This window comes from Cydia strobilella, chromosome 26, assembly GCF_947568885.1.
Source record: "Cydia strobilella chromosome 26, ilCydStro3.1, whole genome shotgun sequence".
Lineage (NCBI taxonomy): Eukaryota > Metazoa > Arthropoda > Insecta > Lepidoptera > Tortricidae > Cydia > Cydia strobilella.
The window spans coordinates 7688282-7711313 of record NC_086066.1 but is presented as its reverse complement, the minus strand read 5'-3'; the positions used below and the strand labels follow the sequence as shown (position 1 = coordinate 7711313).

Below are 23032 nucleotides of genomic sequence, written 5' to 3'. Positions count from 1 at the left end.
TTGTTTTGTCAAAATCAAAATCATGTTTTAATTTTTTAATTATATCTTCATATGGTATCCCTAATCGCGAAAAAGCACCCCCTAGCGTGCAAAATCCAAAACCTTCCTTTTGTCTCCTTCAATCCAATATGGCGGTAAACGATGTATGAATGGTGCAGAATGTTATGATTTGAAACGAATAATAAAAATAGTAAAATAGCAACGAAACCCGTGAAATAAGCGCTTCAACCGGTGTGTTAACGACAAAACACTGTTATTAATACAAACGGATCAATATTCAGTGACGTGTGTGTGAAAAACCGTGTTATTTTTATTTGTGTAATATTATTTTTCTGTGTGGGTTTTCGCTAATGCATCACGGTGTATTGCTATGTGACAGAAAACGTAGATATGTCTACCGATGCTGATAAGGAAACGGCATGTCCGAGTGTTAGTGCAAATCAGAGTGGCGGGGACGACTCGACGGAGGAAGCGAGCAAAAAGAAGAGATCCTCTCGAAAAGTCAACTTTCCTGATGAGGAACACCTTGTCACTCAGTATTTCGAGCCTGCGAACCCTTGGCAAAATGGTAAGTCTTCGATTTTGGCAAAGCATCAAACTTTTATTGTATGTTATATTTCCTTGTTTTGGTGGGGATTACCTTTTATTTTGGAATTGTAAGTTTATGTAAATAACTTACTTTATACCCCTCCATTTCAAAATATCTACAGAACATAACAACCTCTTGTCATAGAGAATATTAACATATAAGTTATATGTTTATCTAAATAGGGTTATAAACTAGTTATTACACTTGGTTTGATTACTCCAATGATTTTATCCTTAATATAATTTATTTTTGATATAACCTAAGTATATGTCCAATATCTTTTAATTTTCATAACAACATACCTGAATATAAGGTTAATAATATTGTAGGTTTTATCTTATTATTTATATTTGCAAAGAAGTCAGATTACTTATCACTAAACAAGGATTATTAATAGTATAACATTTGTTTATCATGGTGACTATGCCTTGCAATAGCACAATTTCTAAGGTGTAGTTTAATTTGTTTTGTTAATTTTATGTTACTGCAATGATAAAAGTCATGTGTGCCGTTTTCAAATATTATTATTATTATTATAGCCTTTGCTTCCATATTCTTTCTTAATGTTTGTTTTTTGTATTTTTTGAGCAAGTTGTTTTATTTGTCTTTATGGATCCCTCTCTGGGTGAAGGCCTCCTCCAGTTTTTTCCAACTTTCTCTATCCTCTCCTGTCTCCATCCAGTGTTTTCCGGCTATTTGGGTAATGTCTTCAGACCAGCGTTTCTTTGGCCTGCCTGTGGGGCGTTTTCCGTGTGGTCCCTTCCATTTTGTGGTTTGTATGTTCCATCTTTTGTCTGTCATGCGGGCTACATGGCCAGCCCAGTTCCATTTAAGTTTGAGAGCATGGGTAAGAGCGTCGGTTACCTTGGTTTTTTCTCTAATTCTCGCGTGTCTTATTTTGTATATTTTCCGCAGCCCCGTCATACTTCTCTCCATTTCCCTCTGCATAGTTCTTATTTTCTCCTTCACTTTGTTGGTGTATACCCATGTTTGTGAGCCGTAGACTAGACATGGCAATAGACAAGTGTCACTCACCACTTTTTTTTAATGTCATGCTGTAGTCTCCCTTCAGAACTTCTTTCAGAGACCAGTACTTCTTCCAGGTTATAGCTGATCTTCTGTTGACCTCTTTTTCTTTTTCTCCTCGTTTTCAAATAAACATAACTTATTACCAATAAGTTATTATTGCCATAAAAGTGCAATTAAAATTGTTATTGATTACCGAAAGCCTGGAAATCTGTATTTGTAATACTTGTAAATGTGTTATTACTCTTTTATTAATGATCATCATTCTGTTGGATACTCATACTCATTTGTAAGTTTTATTTACGTTACTAGGGACACAGCTATACTATAGAATGAGAGATGAATATCGTTATCTCATACTAACAAATAGCTTTGTCCCTACTTATGTAAGTAAAACTTATAAGTGTATCTTAGGCCTTAAGAGTCCCTGGCAAATTCGGTTCTCCATACAAACATAGTTACACTCATTTTAAAACAACTAGCTAGATTGCTCTGAGACTTTGTACTCAGAATGGGATAAGGTATATCTAGGTCTGTAATTAGTTTATGTAGGTTCAGATATAATAGTTGAAAGAATACAGTGAAATTTAGTTTTTCATACAAATTTTGTTCTCTTTTTTGTTTGTGTTATTTACTAGAGCTATATAAACTAATTACAGACCTATATTCTATTTTTTTATTCCGTATACTAAAATGACATTTCATGTGATACTAAGAAATGTCATGTCTTACACATGAAACGTCATTTTAGTCTACGGAAAAAAAAAACAGACCTTAGATATACCTCATGTCATTGTACGTGTAAAGTTTCATTACAATCCAACACGTAGTTTTAAAATGAGAACGAAACTCCGTTTGTATGGGAAGATGAAATCTGGCCGAGCTTGCCGGGGACTCAAGTAACGGTTCATGCCAAATTCCATGTAATTAAACCTTATTGTATGGGAGCAGCTTTTTGGCAGTGGGTTCATGTGACTCTTAACAGAGTGGAAAGTGGATAATAGTATGTCTACACTTTTGCACCTTATTCCTTTGTAATAAGGTGAAAAATGTTAACATTTCATAGACATCAACTGTACTAGTTATTTTTTATTTTATTTTATTATTAAGCCTGACTTGTCTCACGTGTTGTTGGAATGCGTCCGGAATTCGGACTTGAGAAAAAGATTTTTTGGTAGTCTGGGCTCCATGCACAATGGACAGATCAATTGTTGGTTGGCAGAGCCTATATCGGACAAAGCAATCAGTGTTTACCACTTTATTGACATCTCCCTTGAGTAGGGAACTATGTAAGCATCTATGAGGCTGACATGTTCACCTAGAGTGTCCAAAGCCTCTATAAAAACTAGAAAAAACAAAAAAAAAATATTAAGCCGTTTCATTTCCCATCTCAGGTTATTTGCTTTACTATTTATTTGTTTCATCATCATTTTCTTGGATAGGAACCCCTGTCTGGGTATAGGCCTCCTCCAGTTTTATCCAGTTTCTCTGTCTTTTGCTTGGTTTATCCACTATTTTCCAGCTGTAGCTATGATGTCATCGCTCCATCGCTTAGTAGGTCGTGCTTGTCGTCTTTTTCCACTGGGACCTTTCCATCTAGTTATTTCTGCTGTCCATCACTTATCGTTGTAGCATGCTACATGGCCAGCCCATCGCCATTTTAAGCGTAGACAGTAGTGTAGGGTGTCAATTAATTTTGTTTTAAAAAAAATTAATTCACTGTACTAGCATCCAGCCAAAAGTTTGGTTTCGGCCGAAACTAGGGCAAAACCGAACCAAAAAGAATTAAGAATACATAGAGTGCTCACTCCATACATTTGTTACCAAAACGACTATTATTTTCGTACTTTTCGTAGTCTACATCTAGCGTCAAGTAGCGGAACTCTCAGTACTGGTACTCGACAATAGATGTCACGGCAAACGGAAAGTCTAATGCTCAACGATTTTCAGCTAATATTATAACCGGATTAACCGGAACTCAGTTTTCAACTCCTTCTGCTTATAATATTAATTATAAATTGTTGAACAATACACTTTTCGTCAGTCGCGACACATGTGACATCTAGTGTCGAGTAGTAACTGATAGTTCCGCTACTTGACGCTAGATGTAGACTACGAAAATAATAGTCTTTTTGGTGACAAAACCGATGTATGTAGTGAGCACTGTCTTCTTAGGTAATTCTCTTTGACCGAACCATCGGCTCAGCAAAAAATCCGTTTTCCATCAGAGAATAATATATGTCACAGACTACTAAATTCATACCCTTACCGCTTGGATAAAAAAAAACCGGACAAGTGTGAGTCGGACTCGCCCACCAAGGGATCCGTAATTTTTAGTATTTTGTTGTTATAGCTGCATAATAATATAATAATAATAATAAGCCTTTTATTCTGAGCTTCTCTGCTTTGAATAAGTACTAGGCATGTTCTTGTTTGTTATATTATGTCCCGAAGCTCAGTTTGCCTCTTGGCATAGGCCTCCTCTAACATTTTCCATTGGAACCTGTCACGTGCAACTCTTCTCCAGTGATGTCCAACTGTGAGTTTTAGGTCGTCTTCCCATCTTGTCTGTTGGTGACCTGCACTTCTCTTCCCATCTCTGGGGTACCAATCCGTAACCGTTTTACTCCATTTCTCTTGTGATTCGCGTAGCATGTGGCCTGTCCATCTCCACTTTTGTTGGTCAATCCGGGTTATTATGTCTACAACTTTGGTTTTCTCTCTTATTATACTGCTTCTCACTCTGTCCTATTTCCTTATACCTGTCAGGCTTCTCTCCATGGCTCTTTGGCAGCGTTTCAGCTTCTCAATGTGATATTTCTTGAGAGCCCACGTTTCGCATCCATAGATCAGTACTGGAAGACTTTGCTTTTTGTTTGCGTAGCTTCTTCTTCTTCTTCTTCTTCTTTTTCTAGGGGCTATGTAAGGCTCCAGAGCCTATGTATCACTGCGACCATCTCTGATCTATTGTGATCGCCACCTACTACAACTCTCGATCCAAACCTGCAACTTCGAACAGCTGCAGGATCTTTTTGGTTTCGAGAGACTTTAACTCCTCCGGGCGCAATATATGTCCACCCAGGATCAAGTCACGAGTGCGCATTAGGCAGGGGCACTCTGTGAGGATGTGTAGGGGCGTCTCCTCTGCCTCCATACAGAGTCTGCACCGTCCCATGTCACGTTTCCCCATAGTGTGCATGTGCTTATTTAGGCCGCAGTGCCCGGTAAGCACCCTGACCAAGTTGCGCAGTTGGTTCCTAGGCAGCGCCAAGGCGCTCGAAGACGCCTTTTTGCGTAGCTGCATACCTACCTATATATTTTTCTTATTTTTCTTTTTTTCTTTTTCTCTGTTTCCTAGAACGATTGAAATGATATGTTATAATGTATTTTTACTCTAGTTCCCTTTGAGCATTTATGTTTTATTCCAATAGTGGAAACTGTTTTGGCTCATGTATTAGTCATAATATCTATATCCTGTATTATTGTAAGCTGTTTGTTTCCTAATAAAATAAAATAAAATAAAAAATAAAATTATTATTATACTTATTATATTATACTACTGTTTTGCAAAGTCTATAATATGTATAGGAAGCAAGTAAATATTAGCACTAGACCACTGATAACAGGTCCAGACAGCTGACATATCAGATGTTTACGTTTCACGTCTCGCTGCGCTGTGACATGGTTCCATCATAATTTTAAAACTAACACGGCACTTAATCACGTACAAACTTACATTTATTTATGGCCTGACGTTTCGAACGTGACGTTACGTTCGTGGTCACAGGCAGACAGAGGTTGGGTGGTGGTGGTGGTACGCGATTAAGTCCCGTACTAAAATAAGTCTAATACAAAAATACAGGACTTGAAAGTTTCAAAATTTAAGTAATTTTTCAATTTTCAAAAAGGAAAAAAGTAAGGGTACTATTCGATTCCTTACATTTTATCTAAAAAAAATATTGTACTTACAGCAACTGTATAATTTCATCGACAAAAACGCAATTTTTTTTATTTTGTCCATACATTCAAAATGGGCTCTCAGTGAACTTGACGTCACGTTCACTTATCGTTTTGTTAGGAGCGTTTCGCGAGTGAAGTACGACTGTCGGACTTTGACTATCATTTCTGACTTTTGTATTGCTTTAATGCAATGGGTCCCATATAGATATTTGATCTTAAAAATAAACCTGATCGATTGATACCATTAATGAAAAATTTTCATCTAGCCTATTGGTTGTAATTCTTGTTATCCACATCTCTTCTCCGCTCAGCATCAGTGGAAAGGCAGCCTTATGCATCGTCTCTGCCTGGTCGGTGGATATTATAATTGAGCCCTCGCGCTAATGATCGCTAGTTAATGAATAATGATTAATAATGAACGCCTAGTTTTGATTTAGCTGGGAGACTGCGCGGCACGCAAACTTGGCAGCGTTTCAATGCATACTGATGATGTCGTGGATTGGTTCATGTTTAAAGGATTTGCCACACTGGATACGTTCTGCGGTCAGCGGTCAGGTCAAACCCGCATTATAGAAAGATAGATAGATAAATAATTTATTGCCACAACAAGGGTTTTTTACAATTATGAATTATGGGTCTTTTATTATTATTATGGGTTTATTATGAATGAACAACATTGACAGCACTTCATTGTCAGAACTTGGGTCAAAATTATTTTCGTTGACTTGTTTCTGACCACTTTGTCACGCTTCTATTTTTTATAATCTATTATCAAATAAATAAATAAAGTTAAGTGCTATGGCATGTCTTTCTAGCTGTAGATTATAATTGTCTTGAGATAAATTAAACTAAATTTCACCTTATACAAAAAGCTCCACTCCGTCACATTTTTTGGGGACAAAATACAAGACAACGAAAAGAATTTACCACCGCACCTCCCGCCAAAGAAACAAAGCTCATCCTTACTTTCTTGACACGTGGCAAACCAAGAACAAGTGGGCATCTCGCTCGTTTTTGCCCAGAACGTGCAAGTTGTGGAATGAGCTACCTTCTGAGGTGTTTCCCTTGCGCTATGACATGGGGTTCTTCAAGAAGCAGGTATTAAAGGTTCTCAAAGGTTGGCAACGCATAAGTGGCTCCTCTGATGTTGCTTATGTCCATGGGTGGCGATGACTGCTTCCCATCAGGCGGCTCGTCTGCTCGTTTGCGTCCTATTACATAAAAAAAAGAATTTTGACCCACTTACTGGAGCGCACGCACCAGCTCAGAATAACCCGACTACACGAAATAATAACCTCAACACAACAAGGTGCCAAAACACCTCTCCGCGGGAATATAGGAAAATACCGCGTTTACGCCTAAATATGTGAAGTTTTCAATCAAAAGGTATCACATTGTCGCTTGCCATAAGGACGCTCTGACACGTTTTTCGTATAAAGATACAAGCAATTTTCGTCCGTGTGTCAATGTTTCGGTAAGCCACAATTTTATAATTGTATTGTTCTCCTAATTGTAAATAATTTTTGAATATGACGATGTACAATTACTACAAATAAAATATAGTCTATTCTATTCTATTCAATGTGGTACCTTTTGATTGAAAACGTCGCATATATGTTTTCGCCGAAAATTACTCATCTGGTCGTATTTGACGGTCTTCTGAGACCGTAATTATGTTATGCGATGCGGTCATGATTATAAACATATAGGTATCGTTATGTACAGTCGCCATTTGCAAAGAGAATTGAGTAGGTATAGAGGCTTATTGTCATAGTAAATTTTGTAGTCACAGTAAATTTACTGCCATATACAGGATAAAAACTTTTACGAGTAGAACGTTACTAGTATAAAACTTAATAAAATAAATAACTAAAAACTATTTCCCTGCGGCATGGTGCCGTAGATGCTGGCAGCATTTCCTCGCCGTAACGCAATGCTTATTATTTCTGCGAGGAAGCTGCCAGCTCTACGATCACCGCTAGTGTCAATTGTGTAAACGCGTTCGGACCCCAAGGGCCAAGGGTCTCGACGACAAAAAGTACGAAATCTTATTCGGGACTAGAGTTGTGCCGTTCCCGGTAACATTACCCATTTAGTACGGGGAATGTTACCGAGCGAGAAATTTCCCCATACAAAATGGGGAATGTTACCGGGAACGGCACAACTCTATTCGGGACCGATACCCCTATATTAGGTCTATAATGTTATTAACTAAAGATATTACTTACTTACAAATGAAGGCATGTTTACAAAAACAACATAACTACACTAGACATGAATTTACAGGAAACGAAAAAACCGGCCAAGTGCGAGTCGGACTCGCGCACGAAGGGTTCCGTACCATTACGCAAAAAACGGCAAAAAAAATCACGTTTGTTGTATGGGAGCCCCCCTTAAATATTCTTCATTCTGTTTTTAGTATTTGTTGTTATAGCGGCAACAGAAATACACCATCTGTGAAAATTTCAACTGTCTAGCTCGTCACGGTTCATGAGATACAGCCTGGTGACAGACGGACAGCGGAGTCTTAGTAATAGGGTCCCGTTTTTACCCTTTGGGTACGGAACCCTAAAAACTAAATATCTTCTTATATATTAGTTATTGGACATAAACATTGTGTAGGTGATTTTAGTAAGTGGCCAATAGTTCCGAAATATACGATTACACATTTCAAAGACCAGTATTTTTGGAAAAAAATTGAAAAATAAGTTCGTCACTTATGCTGTTTCTGTAAAATTTTGTTAGTTATGTTCTTTTTGTAAGAAAATAAAACAAGTTTCTATTGAAATTATGTTTTGTATTCTATCAGAGAGGTACAGATTTATCTTACTTAACTAGTGGATTTATTAATTTTATACTGGTTTTGGACAATTGGGGTCATTTTTGGACACTATCTTTTGCTCTACGTGTAGATCCTGCTTAGACGAATGCTAGACAAAAACTCAAATCCGCAAAAAATGTTAGTTATGTTGTTTTTGTAAACATGCCTTCAAATCATAGAGTAACTTATACTAGAGCGGTACTGTCATAGTAAATTTTGTAACCCCAGTAAATTCACTGCCATCTGTCGACACACTTTAAAACTAAAAATGAAGATTTATAAAAATACGATAAAATGTATTTAAATATAGATAAAAGATTTTTTAATTTGCATTAATTATTTTTATGATTTTGACCCATGTTCTTTCACTGATATGCGTTAAAATTGTTAAATAACAAACGAAACCTACAACGCCATCTATACGAGAGTAGGCCAAAGCTAGTAGCGCCCTCTGAACGAGAATCAAATTTTCGTGATTTTCGAGGCACGTTTTTCCCTTAGACTGTATCCATCTATTACGGAGTTATATCTATCTTTGCTTCAAATGTATACTTATTTATGACCACGGCATATTGTAAATGGCGTACAACTTGTTTACACCATTAACCTCCTAGTGAAATGGACTGGTTATAACCAGATCCGATTAGATAATCTGGCGTATTAATCTGGTTACGATACGAATGTGCGGATATTTTTAGATGTGAAGCAAAAACTCACTGGCGCCCGCAAAATTCAATCGTATTTCTGGGCTTTAATAACTACTTTTGTTTTACTTACTTTATCTAGTTTATTTGTTCCTAGGTTATGTTATCTATGTATCTAAGCACATTATCAATTTTGTATTTATCTATATCATATTTTTGTATTTTTTCCACCTTGAGGCTTCAATTGAAGATCACTACATATACATACCTAGTATAAAACAAAGTCGTTTTCCGCTGTCTGTCCGTCTGTCCCTATTATGTATGCTTAGATCTTTAAAACTACGCAACGGATTTTGATGCGTTTTTTAATAGCTAGAGTGATTCAAGAGGAAGGTTTATATGTATAATTTGTAAAGGTTTTGTGTAAATCAGTTGAACTACCCGTGCAAAGCCGGGGCGGGTCGCTATTAGTTTCTTATAATCTAGTCTGTTAAAGGGTTAAGCAAGTCATCCAGATCAAGCAACCATCAGAGTTTTGAATGATTCACGGTTAGTTTCACTAGACATATTGACCGGGATATAGACCGTGATTACCTTTCACCCTATCTATCTTCAGTCACCCGTGAACATGATGCATGTAACTGCGTCGAAGTATCGGGAGCTCACAAATAATACAAAAGGTAATCACGGACTATATCCCGGTCAATATAAGTCAAGCAACCATCAGACTATATCAGATGTCAAATTGTAAACGCCATATCAAGACTAAACATACAACAAACATATAGAAATATTTGTAGTCTCCAAGTGATACCGATAACACGTGACTTGTTGATAACGGGCCTTGAATCTGTTATTCTGACGGTGTAGCTTGTTTTAAAGAATTAGTCGTGTCGTATTGAGTGTCCAATCATTTTCCCGCGTCTATTTTCAATAGTGTTCAGAATAGCTCTCCTTTCACTCACTCTTCTTAGCACCTCCTCATTCTCCTGTCTCTCCAACTAATGCCACAGAATCACAGAATAAGTAATAGTATTATCATACAGAACGGCCACACACCGCCCCGCCCCGACACGAATTACCTCGCCCCGCAACAGCAGATTGATGGGCGTTTGCAGGCCGCTCAGTACTATTTTAAATTTTTAAGCAACTTACTCATACTATTCCGCATGACGCGTGTACAGACTTGCCGTTCACACATAGAAACGCAAGTGATTTTTGATGTATAGCGTGTCCGCCCTGTGCTGTGTGTCCATTCGCCTCCAGCACCACATTTCAAACCCTGGAGGGACGGATATGAAGTAAGCAGGGTAGAGGAAAACCCAGACGCAGCTTTTTAGAACAAGTGAATAATAAAGTAGGGTTCGTGTCGTATCAAAAAGTCAAAGAGCTGGCGCAGTATAGGGAGAGCTGGTAGATACACCACCGACAAGAGCAGAATAACTCATGAAATAAAACTATGAAAACGGATTATATTGCGTATATTGAATTTATAATACATTCCAACGTTTCGAACCCTTTACAGCGTTCGTGGTCAACGGATGACTGAGGAAAAACTACCCAAACCCGTTACTTACCGGTCCCCCCCCTCCCCCCGGTACCTATATAATCTATTTTAATTTTATGAGTAACTATCGCGGTAACCGAAGACAATATTAAGAGAATAATTTAAGTTAATGATGATGAGTAAATTAAGGTAAAATTAAAAGTAAACACAATTGACATACAAAACAGTGATTAAACTAAATCTAAACCTAAATTAGCTTGAGGCATTGTTCCCAGGACACTGGCCGCGTTCCCCCTCTGCACAGTGAGGCTGAGCTTCTGCGCAAAAAATGCGCCAGCTCGTAGGTCGCCAAACACCCAGACTAGTTTGGTAGAAATTTCTTTTACTAGTTTTCTGGTGTCTGACGACCAAGGACCGAAAGTTTCAATCGCTAGTGCCGCAAATACATAATTACATAATTAGTTTTTAAATGATGATGAGCATGAGTTGCGTTCTCAACTCTCAACTCAACGCCACAACTCATCTCATGCTAGACCGCCTGTTGGCATTGCAGTGCTGATATGACACTGCGTTGCATGCCGTAACATTATGTCTGTCAATTGTCATACATTTTGTATAAAGCTTCTATACCGGTTGACCGGAGAGATCGACTCGCTCTAGCGATAGTAATTATTTTACGTTATACATTATCAGTTTAGCTAATCAGACATTTCGTCCGTCGATACTTAAGAACTCAGGTTTGTCTACCTAATGTAGCTTGTTATTATTATTGGTTATCTTTATGTTGTATGTTTACGGAAACATCTCAACATTATTCCTATTTTGTTATAAGCTTACAAATATTGAAGTGAAATTTCTTATTCTATAATTAAAACGATGATACGTTTCAATCATTGAATATTTTTTTTTACATCATTGAATTTAACGATTCAAGATGAAGAATACGATTTCAAACGTTTAGGATTTTGGAGAATACAAAGCGCTTTTTTTAAGTTTGAATGAACTTTATTAGATTTAATAAAATCGTTGAGTTCGGATCGAGAGCAGAAGAGAGCGAGTTGCCAGTTGCCACATTCAATTTAAATGGCAACTGCAAAATAAGTTGCTATAAAAATAATAATTAAGCTAAGCTTACACTATATGTTTTGTATTAAACAGATTTCATTTGCAATTTTCACGCGACTTTCAGGTATCTGTATAATAAAGCCCTACACCAATAGTTATGGACACGTCGCCTGCTACACCTCTTTTGCTGACATCACTAGATGTAATTTCAATTCAAACACACACAGAACGGGTGCGAATCGCGTCAACCTCTTTGGACTCGTAACTCTAAGTGTAAGCTTTCCGTCGTGTGAGCTTTTCCATTTCCATAGGCGCAGTCAAGTAGGCAAAATTTTTTGAGGTAGCGTCCCCGTCAATGCACGTCTGACACCCCGAATTTCAGCAGTTCTGGATGACCAGCTCTCTAGTGCAGATAACACAGAGTTTTGTCTTCTAATTTAGTGTAAGAGCTGAGTGGACGCTCGAGTTGGGTGTGCAGCGGAGCGGAGCGTGCGGCATACATTTAGCCTTAGGGCTTAGTGCACGCTGCTCACATCACTTTGTGAGTCCGACGGCGACGCCACACTGCACGCCCCGCCGAACGCTCCGCTTCGAGCGTCCACTCAGGCCTTACACTAAGTTAGAAGCCAGAGTCTGTGTTATCTGCACTAGAGAGCTGGCCATCCAGAACTGCTGAAAATCTGGTTGGTCCTATACGTTTGCATTTGTTTTTAAATGTAAGCCGCACGCTCCGCTCCGCTGCACGCCCAACTCGAGCGTCCACTCAGGTCTTACACTAAGTTAGAAGACAAAACTCTGTGTTATCTGCACTAGAGAGCTGGCCATCCAGAACTGCTGAAATTCTGGGTGTCACACCTGCATTGGCGGGGACGCTACCTCAAAAAATGGAAATGGGAAAGCTCACACACGTCATGGGTCGCAAGATCTATAACCATCTCCCGGGTGAAACCATCGCTTCACATAGTGCAGCAAATATTTAAAGCTAAACTTAAAAAATGGCTTATAGAGCACCCTGATCAATTAAGCGAAACCACAGAATATATAATAGTACCAGGTACAGAAGATTCACTCCCTAACAAAACGCGACTACTACGCGCAAGGCGGCGCAAGCGCGTGCAGGCGTCCGTTCCATAGCGGTGTGCGGCAATTACTATGGCAAAACCTCAAAATTGAGTCGGCCGCAGTGTACTTGGAGCGTGCGCGTGAAAACGACCCTAACGCGCATCCACTCCGCCGACGACGGGCTGGGGGCAGAGCCAGGCGCTATGCGCGCCTGCTGCCTCCACCGTAGCGGGCTGCGCAGGGCTCCGGGGGAGTCCCTGCGGTTTTTCTAGCTCACAGGACTGGTCACTCACCAAGTGGCACCCAAAAATGCTCACGGCCTGCTGCGGGCCGCCCGCCGGGGCGCATGCGGTCGAATGCTGATAGCGACCCTGCGGCACCCCATCTAAGGCGGATTCGGCACTCGATGGTGGTTTTAGAAGGTAGTCCTCTGGTTAGTCCGTCATCCCTCCTGGTTCCCCCGGACCAGGTGGCATGCGTAAACGCATTTCCCCAACGTTAAAAAAAAAAAAAAGTGTACTTGTAGCGACGCGACGAAATCGCGGAGTGAGACACGCCTGGCGAAACTATGAAATACTGCGGATGGCAGCAAACTGATAATTTGTGCCATTTTCAACCAAAAGGGCGCTTGTCAGTAAGGCGCTATTTCTATATAGCTTGAATTAGAAATCAACCTTATCAACAAGCGACAATGTGGTACCTTTTGATTGAAAACGTCACATTTGTAAACCATATTTCATGGATATAGAGAACACCAATGCTCAGTTGATTGTTGCTGTTTGTTAGTACTCCCGCACACACCCTGTGTCTATTGTGCTTAAATGAAAGGTATTGTATTACCTGTTCAGCGGGTAAAAACATGACCCGCGCCCGCAAGGTCGGTTAACCAGCTCCGCCGCCGCGCTGTCTGCGCGAGCGCACCAGCGGCCGAGAACTTTCGGCTCACTTTATAACTTTAAAAAAAAATAGTTTTCATCACACTCGCTCAGTAAATGTGGAATTGCACGCAGGCTTAGCGGGAACTATAGAAAAAGCGTTTTCCCTAGGGAGTTATGAAGTTTCTAATATTATAATGAACAGTTTTTTGTCTTTATACTTCATTTTTGTATCGCAAGTGTGATGAAAAACATTGTGTGTAACTCGGGGCGTAATAATATTGCAAACTCGAGTCTATAAATCGCTCCAGCAAGCCGTAGCGATTTAACTATACTCTCGTTTGCAATATTTAACTTACGCCCCAATATGTTGCACAATGTACTATTACTGCAGAGGCTGGGAAAAATGAATACACGTTTAGTTTGTTTTGCTGTTTATTTAAAATAAAAACTGGCCAAGTGACGAGTCGGACTCGCCCACCTATGGTTCCGTACTTTTTAGTATTTGTTGTTATAGCGGCAACAGAAATTCATCATCTGTGAAAATTTCAACTGTCTAGCTATCACGGTTCATGAGATACAGCGCGCACGTAGGGTTCCGTACCATTACGCAAAAAACGGCAAAAAAATCGCGTTTGTTGTATGGGAGCCCCACTTAAATATTTATTTTATTCTGTTTTTAGTATTTGTTGTTATAGCGCCAACAGAAATACATCATCTGTCAAATTTTCAACTGTCTAGCTATCACGGTTCATGAGATACAGCCTGTTGACAGACAGACAGTGAAGTCTTAGTAATAGGGTCCCGTTTTTACCCTTTGGGTACGGAGTCCTACTAAATGAATGGCGTCTAGCTACAAAAATCCCGTCTTCTGCTCAAATTCAGTAAATGTAAAGCGTGACTCGGAAAGGTTGCCGACCCCCTCTAGTATAATAATTGACCGCACAATTACGCTCGCAACAAGTATATAGTAGTAGTAAAGTGCTACGTAATTGCTCGCTGTTTTAACTAGTTCGTGATTGAGGTTAACTACTGTATGAAAATGTATATCAGTTATCAGCCATTCTTGCTAGGAAATGGCGGCAAATAAAACGAGAAGACGGTCTTTGTACTTTAATCATCATGCGCAAGCGGGTGGCGTGGCGTCGCTGGTGCGGCGCGTGCGCGGCAGCACTAACAGCATCCTACCTAGCTTCCTAGCCACGGTCGCAGACAGGATAGATGGCGCTTTCTGGAAATACTGGAGTAGCCTACATGTTTATAATAGTTAAAGTATACATAGATTACATACATAGATATTGTCACTAACATAGGTTAAGAGTTAATAGAATAAGTAACTAATATATTATGGAAATTGAATTTCTGAAATAAATAATTATTTTATTTTATTAGTAACGGGTCACTCACGTGTTTTAAGTCGAAAACGCTCGACATGTTTCACTCCGTACCGAGGGGCGTCATCAGGAGCTTGCGTCGTCGTTGGTTATTTAATATTTTATTTTATTTATACTTTATTGCACATAAAATAAGTACAAATGGTGGACTTAATGCCTTAAGGCATTCTCTACCAGTCAACCACTGGGCCAAAAAGAGACGTTTGTTGGTGCAGGCTTTGTACTGTATTTGAAAATAATTAAACGATATCTGTCTCACGGAAGTTTTGTTATTAAAATTACAACATTGTTATTATTATTTATTTATTTATAATGTATGATTAATACAAATAAAAAATATGAATATCTTACTAGCGACCCGCCCCGGCTTACGTGTGCAATGCTGATGTAATATTACCTTCCTCTTGAATCACTCTATCTATTTAAAAAAACCGCATCAAAGATCTAAGCATACATAGGAACAGACAGCAGGAAGCGACTATGTAGTGAAGAGGGAGCTATTTTTCAAACTGGAAGGGTACGCTGATAAGTGTCATATTTAATATATGACATCTATTTCAGTTATTATTTATTTGTAGGGTTCCGTACCCAAAGGGTAAAAACGGGACCCTATTACTAAGATTCCGCTGTCCGTCTGTCTGTCTGTCAGCAGACTGTATCTCATGAACCGTTAGCTAGAAAGTTGAAATTTTCACAGATGATGTTTTTCTGTTGCCGCTATAACAACAAATACTAAAAAGTACGGAACCCTCGGTGCGCGAGTCCGACTCGCACTTGGCCGGTTTTTAGGGTTCCGTACCCAAAGGGTAAAAACGGGACCCTATTACTAAGACTCCGCTGTCCGTCTGTCTGTCTGTCTTTCACCAGGCTGTATCTCATGAACCGTGATAGCTAGACAGTTGAAATTTTCACAGATGATGTATTTCTGTTGCCGCTATAACAACAAATACTAAAAACAGAATAATATAAATATTTAAGTGGGGCTCCCATACAACAAACGTGATTTTTTTTTGCTGTTTTTTTCCGTAATGGTACGGAACCCTTCGTGCGCGAGTCCGACTCGCACTTGGCCGGTTTTTTATTTTATTATGACTATTATGAGCTTTTATAAACTAGTACCTATTGAATTTGGTTTTTTACTTCTAATTCTTATAATAATCATTCTCGTAAAATCCAAAAAAAATCAAACGTAGGGGCATAGCTATAACATTTTCCATAATAATAATAATAATATATTCTTTATTGTGCATAGTTAAAACAAATGTCAGTATCCAGAGAGGAAAATGGGGACTACGTTTGAGTAGTAATAATAAGTCTCGACCAACACCTAGAGAGACTCGCTTAGTGGTTGGATCAAGGGTCAGATGCAGAAGGCGGTGATCTTGGACACGGCGCGGATAGTCCGCCGGTTCCTCTCTCTGCGGCCCTGACCCACCGGCAGCTTGGGCCCTGCCCCGCTGCTGGCGGCACCCTAAATTAGGTTTTTTATAATGTGTTTATATGTTTTTTTTAAGTGTTTTTATAGTTGCTCAAGCAAATCTTGTCAGTAGAAAAAGGCGCGAAATTCAAATTTTCTATGGGACGTTATCCCTTCGCGCCTACATTTTGTTAAATTTGCCGCCTTTTTCTACTGACAAGATTTGCTTGACCAACTATATACTTTACTTTTATATTCATATTATGAATGAATGAATGAATATTTTTATTGCGTGTAACACACATGGACACATATTTTTATTAGTAGAACTTACAAACTAAGGGGAAACTAAGGAAAATAAATAAAGATAATTTTTTTTTAAGCCTACTAAGTGTCCCACTGCTGGGCAAAGGCCTCTCCCCTTGATTTCCACGACTCCCGATTTGGTGTTTCCTCCGGCCAGTTGTTCAGGAAGCTGTCCAGGTCATCCCGCCATCTCCGTTTGGGCCTGCCCCGTCCACGCCCCTCTACCGGCATCCACTTGGTTGCTAAGCTAGCCCACCTCTCCGGATGCATGCGGTGGACGTGACCGGCCCAGTCCCATTTGAGCCTAGCGGTTTTCTCGCCTACGTCAGCGATAGAGATAATAATAATAATAAATTCTTTATATAAGACAATATCGGATCATTGTGTTAGTATGGATCGCGATCCAGTCGATCCACTGTCCTCTAAGTCCTCTAAAGGGGCCCACTGACTATCAGTCCGCCGGACGATATCGGCCTGTCGGTTAGAACAAAAATTTGACAGTTCCGAACAAGCAAAGATAGATATAACTCCGTAATAGATGGATACAGTCTAAGGAAAAAACGTGCCTCGAAAATCAAGAAAATTTGATTCTCGTTCAGAGGGCGCTACTAGTTTTGGCCTACAGTCGTATAGATGGCGTTGACGGTTTCGTTTATTATTTAACAATTTTAACGCATATCAGTGAAAGAACATGGGTCAAAATCATAAAAATAATTAATGCAAATAAAAAAAAATCATTTATCTATATTTAAATACATTCTATCGTATTTTTATAAATCTTCATTTTTAGTTTTAAAGTGTGTCGACAGATGGCAGTGAATTTACTGGGGTTACAAAATTTACTATGACAGTACCGCTCTAGTATAAGTTACTCTATGGAACAACTGACAGGCCGATATCGTCCGGCGGACTGATAGTCAGTGGGCCCCTTAACAGAGCGGACTCAGCGGACGATGGTACATTTCCACCAGTTTTTTGTCCAGTAATTAGCAATGACCCTGACAATGTGACTGCCAGTTGACGGTGTGTGGGTTGACCGTATTCTGTTTCGAGCTTAGACATATTTGTGTTGCATGTGCTATTTCTGACGTTTTAATTAGTACATTTTCAAATAATTGCCACAGACAAATATACCTAGAACCTTCTTGAAATTGAAGTCTGTTAAAATAAACAATATAAACACCCTTTTTAGGGTTCCGTACCCAAAGGGTAAAAACGGGACCCTATTACTAAGACTCGGCTGTCCGTCTGTCCGTCCGTCTGTCCGTCTGTCACCAGGCTGTATCTCATGAACCGTGATAGTTAGACAGTTGAAATTTTCACAGATGATGTATTTCTGTTGCCGTTATAACAACAAATACTAAAAACAGAATAAAATAAATATTTAAGGGGGGGCTCCCATACAACAAACGTGATTTTTTCGCCGTTTTATGCGTAATGGTACAGAACCCTTCGTGCGCGAGTCCGACGCGCACTTGGCCGGTTTTATTTTAAACTCCTTACATCACAATCACAATTTTACACATAAAAAAGTTGGGGACGGAAAAAAAAATTTTTTTTGACTTATGTTGGGGGCACTACTGCGCCCAGCTTGGCAACGCGAAAAATTGTGTCGATTTCAATAAAAGGTAACATTGTCGGGACGCCCTGACAGTTTTTTCGTATAAAGATACAAGCAATTTTCGTCCTTATGGTAAGCGACAATGTGGTTTCTAATATCATGGTACCTTTTGATTGAAAACGTCACAATTGTTACGCGCAAGAGGTTTGACATATAGAATTTTATTTTAACCAATCAAATCTTTTAGTGACTAATCACAACTTTCTTTTAATAGCGGAAAATTGTGTATAGGGTATTTGACTACTAGTCAAATCAGTTTCATTTTTCGAACTGTCAAAACTATCTTGCTACTATGGAATTTATATGAAACACTAGCATGTGACGTCACCATCAAATTACTTACTCTTTATAGTATGATACGGGTTTTAAAATATAAATTGTGTCTAAAAATAACAGCTGTCTACGTTTCTCCATTAATCTTCTCGTCTGTCTGTCTGTATGTTCGCGATAAACTCAAAAACTACTGAACGGATTTTCATGATGTTTCCACCTTTCAATAGAGTGGTTCTTAAAGAAGGTTTAGGTGTTTAAGGTTATATACTACCCGTGCAAAGCTGGGGCGGGTCGCGTGGGTGTGGGCGGAACGGTAATAAAGATCTATTTTAGCATTTATGGTCGCGACAATTTGAGCTCCTATTTCTAGAATACGGGTAATGCATTCCTGGTAGCTTCCAGGTGCAGGTTGTCTCATAAATGTTGTCGTCAGTAAATAATAAATAATACGAGTATACATCAGTTCCGACACTTTATTTAAATTATGATTCTGGCAACGAGGTTCACTGGTCCATATTACCTCGATCGTGCTGCACATACGGCTGGCGTCAGTGCCGGCCCGAGTCCTTGATCAGGGTAGAGCGAAATCTGGTTTTGGCGCCCTTCGTTGAAGCTTTTTACCTAAAAGCAAAACGAACCGCGTCACCCTCGCGTCTTTTAAAACTTATTTTTTTTTTCTAATTTGCCATTTTGTCGCCCCCCTTGCCATCCGGCGCCTAGAGCGGCCGCTCCACTCGCTCTACCCTAGATCCGGCCCTGGGTGGCGTCCCTGGGCGAGCGCGTGCGGGGCAGTTCCAACTCCAACTCTCCTGAAGGTGATCGTTGAGAGGATGAACAGCCCTATCCTCGCTCACTGGGTGCGTGTCACTCCTTGCATGTCAATTGTAAATATAATTATACTTGCTACTAACACATTTAATATAAGCTATTACTAACATGATATGGATGTAATTGTATCCGAAATAAATGCTTTCATTTCATTACAAATACGCGCGACGCGTTGTATGTTCGCGATGAACTCAAAAACTTAAACCGATTTTCATGCGGTTGTCACCTATCAATAGAGTGATTCTTGAGGAAGGTTTAGGCGTATAATTTGTTAAATTTTACCCGTGTGGAGCGGCGCGGGTCGCTAGTGTATATTGAATCGCCTGCTCTTCAGTTGAATTCGGCCCTAAGGTCAGGATTTCTCTGGACATCTCAGGATTTTTGGTCCTTTGCCAAGATTGCGGGGGGACTTGGCGAGTGTCAGGGTGTTTTCGGAAGCTTAACTGACCACTAGAAGCTATCTAAAAGTTTGGAGTTGGGCAAAATAAAGGAAAGTTTATGCTGTAGCTTCAGCAACATGGCGAGTTAAGGAGCTAGTGGCCCACTGGGTCATTTATGGAGAAATGACCTTCCAAGTAATGTCAGGATTTTTTAGTTGAATGTTACTTTAACCATATATCTGTAACAATCATTTGATGGAAATGTCGCTTTTTTTTATTCAGAATACTGATGTTTTTGTCATCAAATGAGTGTTGCAGATACGAGGTTGAGTAAGTATAGCGGCGATATTTCATTTTTTTTATCCTATACTTTCCCGTAGTACTTTGATATCAATTAATTGTGTCGGTTTACTTTTAATCTTTTACCCTTAGCGACAGGACGTGAGATCATCGCGCCAATTACTATGAATTGACGCGGTTTTGTCTAATGATGGCAATAAATTATCATCGCCGACATGCGAGTGATGTGTGCTTGATGTGTATGTCACAGCCACTTTTCTCTGAAACTATAAGAACTATACTGTTGAAACTTGGTAAGTAGATGTATTGTGTGAACCGCATTAAGATTTTCACACAAAATTAGAAAAAAAAACAATAAATTTTGGGGGCTCCCCATACTAACAGAAACTCAAAACAATTTTTTCATCAAACCCATACGTGTGGGATATCTATGGATAGGTCTTCAAAAATGATGTTGAGGTTTCTAATATCATTTTTTTCTAAAGTGAATAGTTTGCGCGAGAGACACTTCCAAAGTGGTAAAATGTGTGTCCCCCCCCCCCTGTAACTTTTAAAATAAGAGAATGATAAAACTGAAAAAATATATGATGTACATAATAAAAAATTCTAATCATTGAACCTCACGAGAATCGGTTGAGAACCTCCGGACGAAAGCATTTTTGTTCGATATTAAACAGAGACCTTCGCTGACGCTCGGTCAATTAGTATAAACCATGGCCATCGGAACATCTAATGTTTTCACAAAAAGGTTTACGAATCGTGGTACATTGTTAACCCAGAACTTGAAATTTCCATTGTGTAGTTTGGCACCGTTCCATACCACGTAAGTTTGTCACAAAAATACAAATTCTGACTCACCTGTCTGACCGCGTTGTGATGCTGTTGTGTAAGTAATTTAGTATGAGCTTAAACAAGATAAAACATTTTAAAAACAGCATGATGCCATCAACTTATGGCTTGATGCACGAGTCAAAAATAGAACTTACAAAAAAGTATGTCATCATCAAACACTGTTATTAATTTTGCAATTCATTCAAAATAAGGGTTTGCGTTATCTGTCGTAGGGAACCCTAACGCAGCGTACTACGTAGGCGAACAACACGCGAACGCGAAGCGAAGCGATGTGGCGCGGGGTGAATCAACCCTTTGATATCTATAGAAGTGTCCTACGTGGGCGATCTCGTTGCGAACGCGAACGCCGTGGGCCCGCTTCGCGTTCGCGAGTTGTTCGCACGTAAGACGCTGCGTAATTCGATGTTCCCAACTTCGCCCATGAAAATTTTTTTTATTTTTATTTATTGATAATGGGAAACAAACAGCGAAAGATGACACATATAGATAATTACACTTAAATACATACATAAGCCAAAACAGTTTCCACTACTGAAATTAGATAATTATGGTTGCTCAGACAAGACTTGTTTGTACAATTCAATTAAACTATCTCTAGATCTAGTGCTAAATACTTAAATAAGAATTTTACTAAGATATCCATTGAATTCACAATAAATAGAGCTGCGTAAAAACAGTTTTGTAGTAAAAAACCGGCCAAGTGCGAGTCGGACTCGCGTTCCAAGGGTTCCGTACATTACACAATTTAAACAATGTATGTGAAACGTGCGTGAAATGTCTTTATCAAAAACTAAATAATTAAGTCCGACTCACGCTTGACTGCACATTTCTAATTAGGTTTTCCTGTAATCTATAGGTAAAGATCTATTTTCTGTATTTTTTTCAAAAAATTTAAGACCCAGTAGTTTCGGAGATAAAGGGGGGAATGGTCATTTTTTGACTATTTTCTTGAATAACTTCTAAACTATTTTTCCCAAAATTATAAAAAAAAATATTTATTTGAGATTCTAATACACACAGTAACACGATATAGTTCATAAAACTTTATTTTTTAATTTTCTCATTTACCCCCCTAAAGTGGCCCCCATGTTTACTAATTAATGTTTATTAATTTGTTTACGTTACATGTCCGTCTTTGGGTCACAATCACAAACTTACATATGTATACCAAATTTCAACTTAATTGGTCCAGTAGTTTCGGAGAAAATAGGCTGTGACAGACGGACAGACAGACAGACAGACGCACGAGTGATCCTATAAGGGTTCCGTTTTTTCCTTTTGAGGTACGGAACCCTAAAAATAAGCTAAAATACCCTAACTTCGCCTAAACGAGGCCGAATCATTATTTTATTTTGTATATTATACTAAAACGTATTCCAAATCCTAAATGTTAAATTAATAAGTAACGCCCATTATACAAGTTACAATGAAATTATGATTAATAGTTAACCCTTAAATGCATGTTGTTGCCAAATGTATACAAAGCATTGGACAGCTCACAGATTCAACAGAAAATTAAAAATGAAAATAAAAAAATGGGTTCCAAATATAAAAAATCATGCATTTAAGGGTTAAGGCGTAGCTATGTACAGTCAAGGGCATAAATATATATACATTCCCAAAGTTTCAAAAATATGTGTACGCTCTTACACCTTAGACAATAAAGTCGTTTTTTGTATGGAGGCGCCATTTGTCTGGATCGATATTTTTGCCTTCGACTGTACTAAAGGCGTGTTTTGGGTACTTGCCAACATTTGTTTTCAATGAACTGCCACATTGATAAAGGTGTTTGAATGTTGATGATGTGTAAACTTACAATTTGCGCCTTATATATACCTTAATAAGAAAGAAAGAAGAAAGAAAATACATTTATATGACGCAACAACATAGTACATAAAAAAGAAAAGCATGCAGACAAAAAAACATTTGGACGCCAAAAAGGATCCCCGCTCAGCATAGTGCCGCGGCAAACCGTGGCGCTGGTTTTCTGTGGGGACCTGGCTTAATCTAAAAATAATGGCGACACGTACGCCAACGACACACAAATAAAATTTACATTGACATAAAAATACAAACATTATTAAACAGAAAATTAAGACAAACGGTGTAACA

The 23032-nt window shown here is 38.9% G+C and overlaps 1 protein-coding gene across 1 annotated transcript in view; it reads left to right on the top strand.

Moving 5' to 3' along the window:
* The first annotated feature begins 57 nt into the window (after window positions 1–57).
* LOC134753349 (uncharacterized) overlaps window positions 58–23032 on the top strand; it is a 73865-nt gene continuing 50890 nt past the window's right edge. Inside the window, exon 1 of the mRNA XM_063689219.1 lies at window positions 58–568. Within this exon, the coding sequence (XP_063545289.1) occupies window positions 391–568 (178 nt within the window). The 5' untranslated portion in view covers window positions 58–390. The remainder of the gene's footprint in view (window positions 569–23032) is intronic.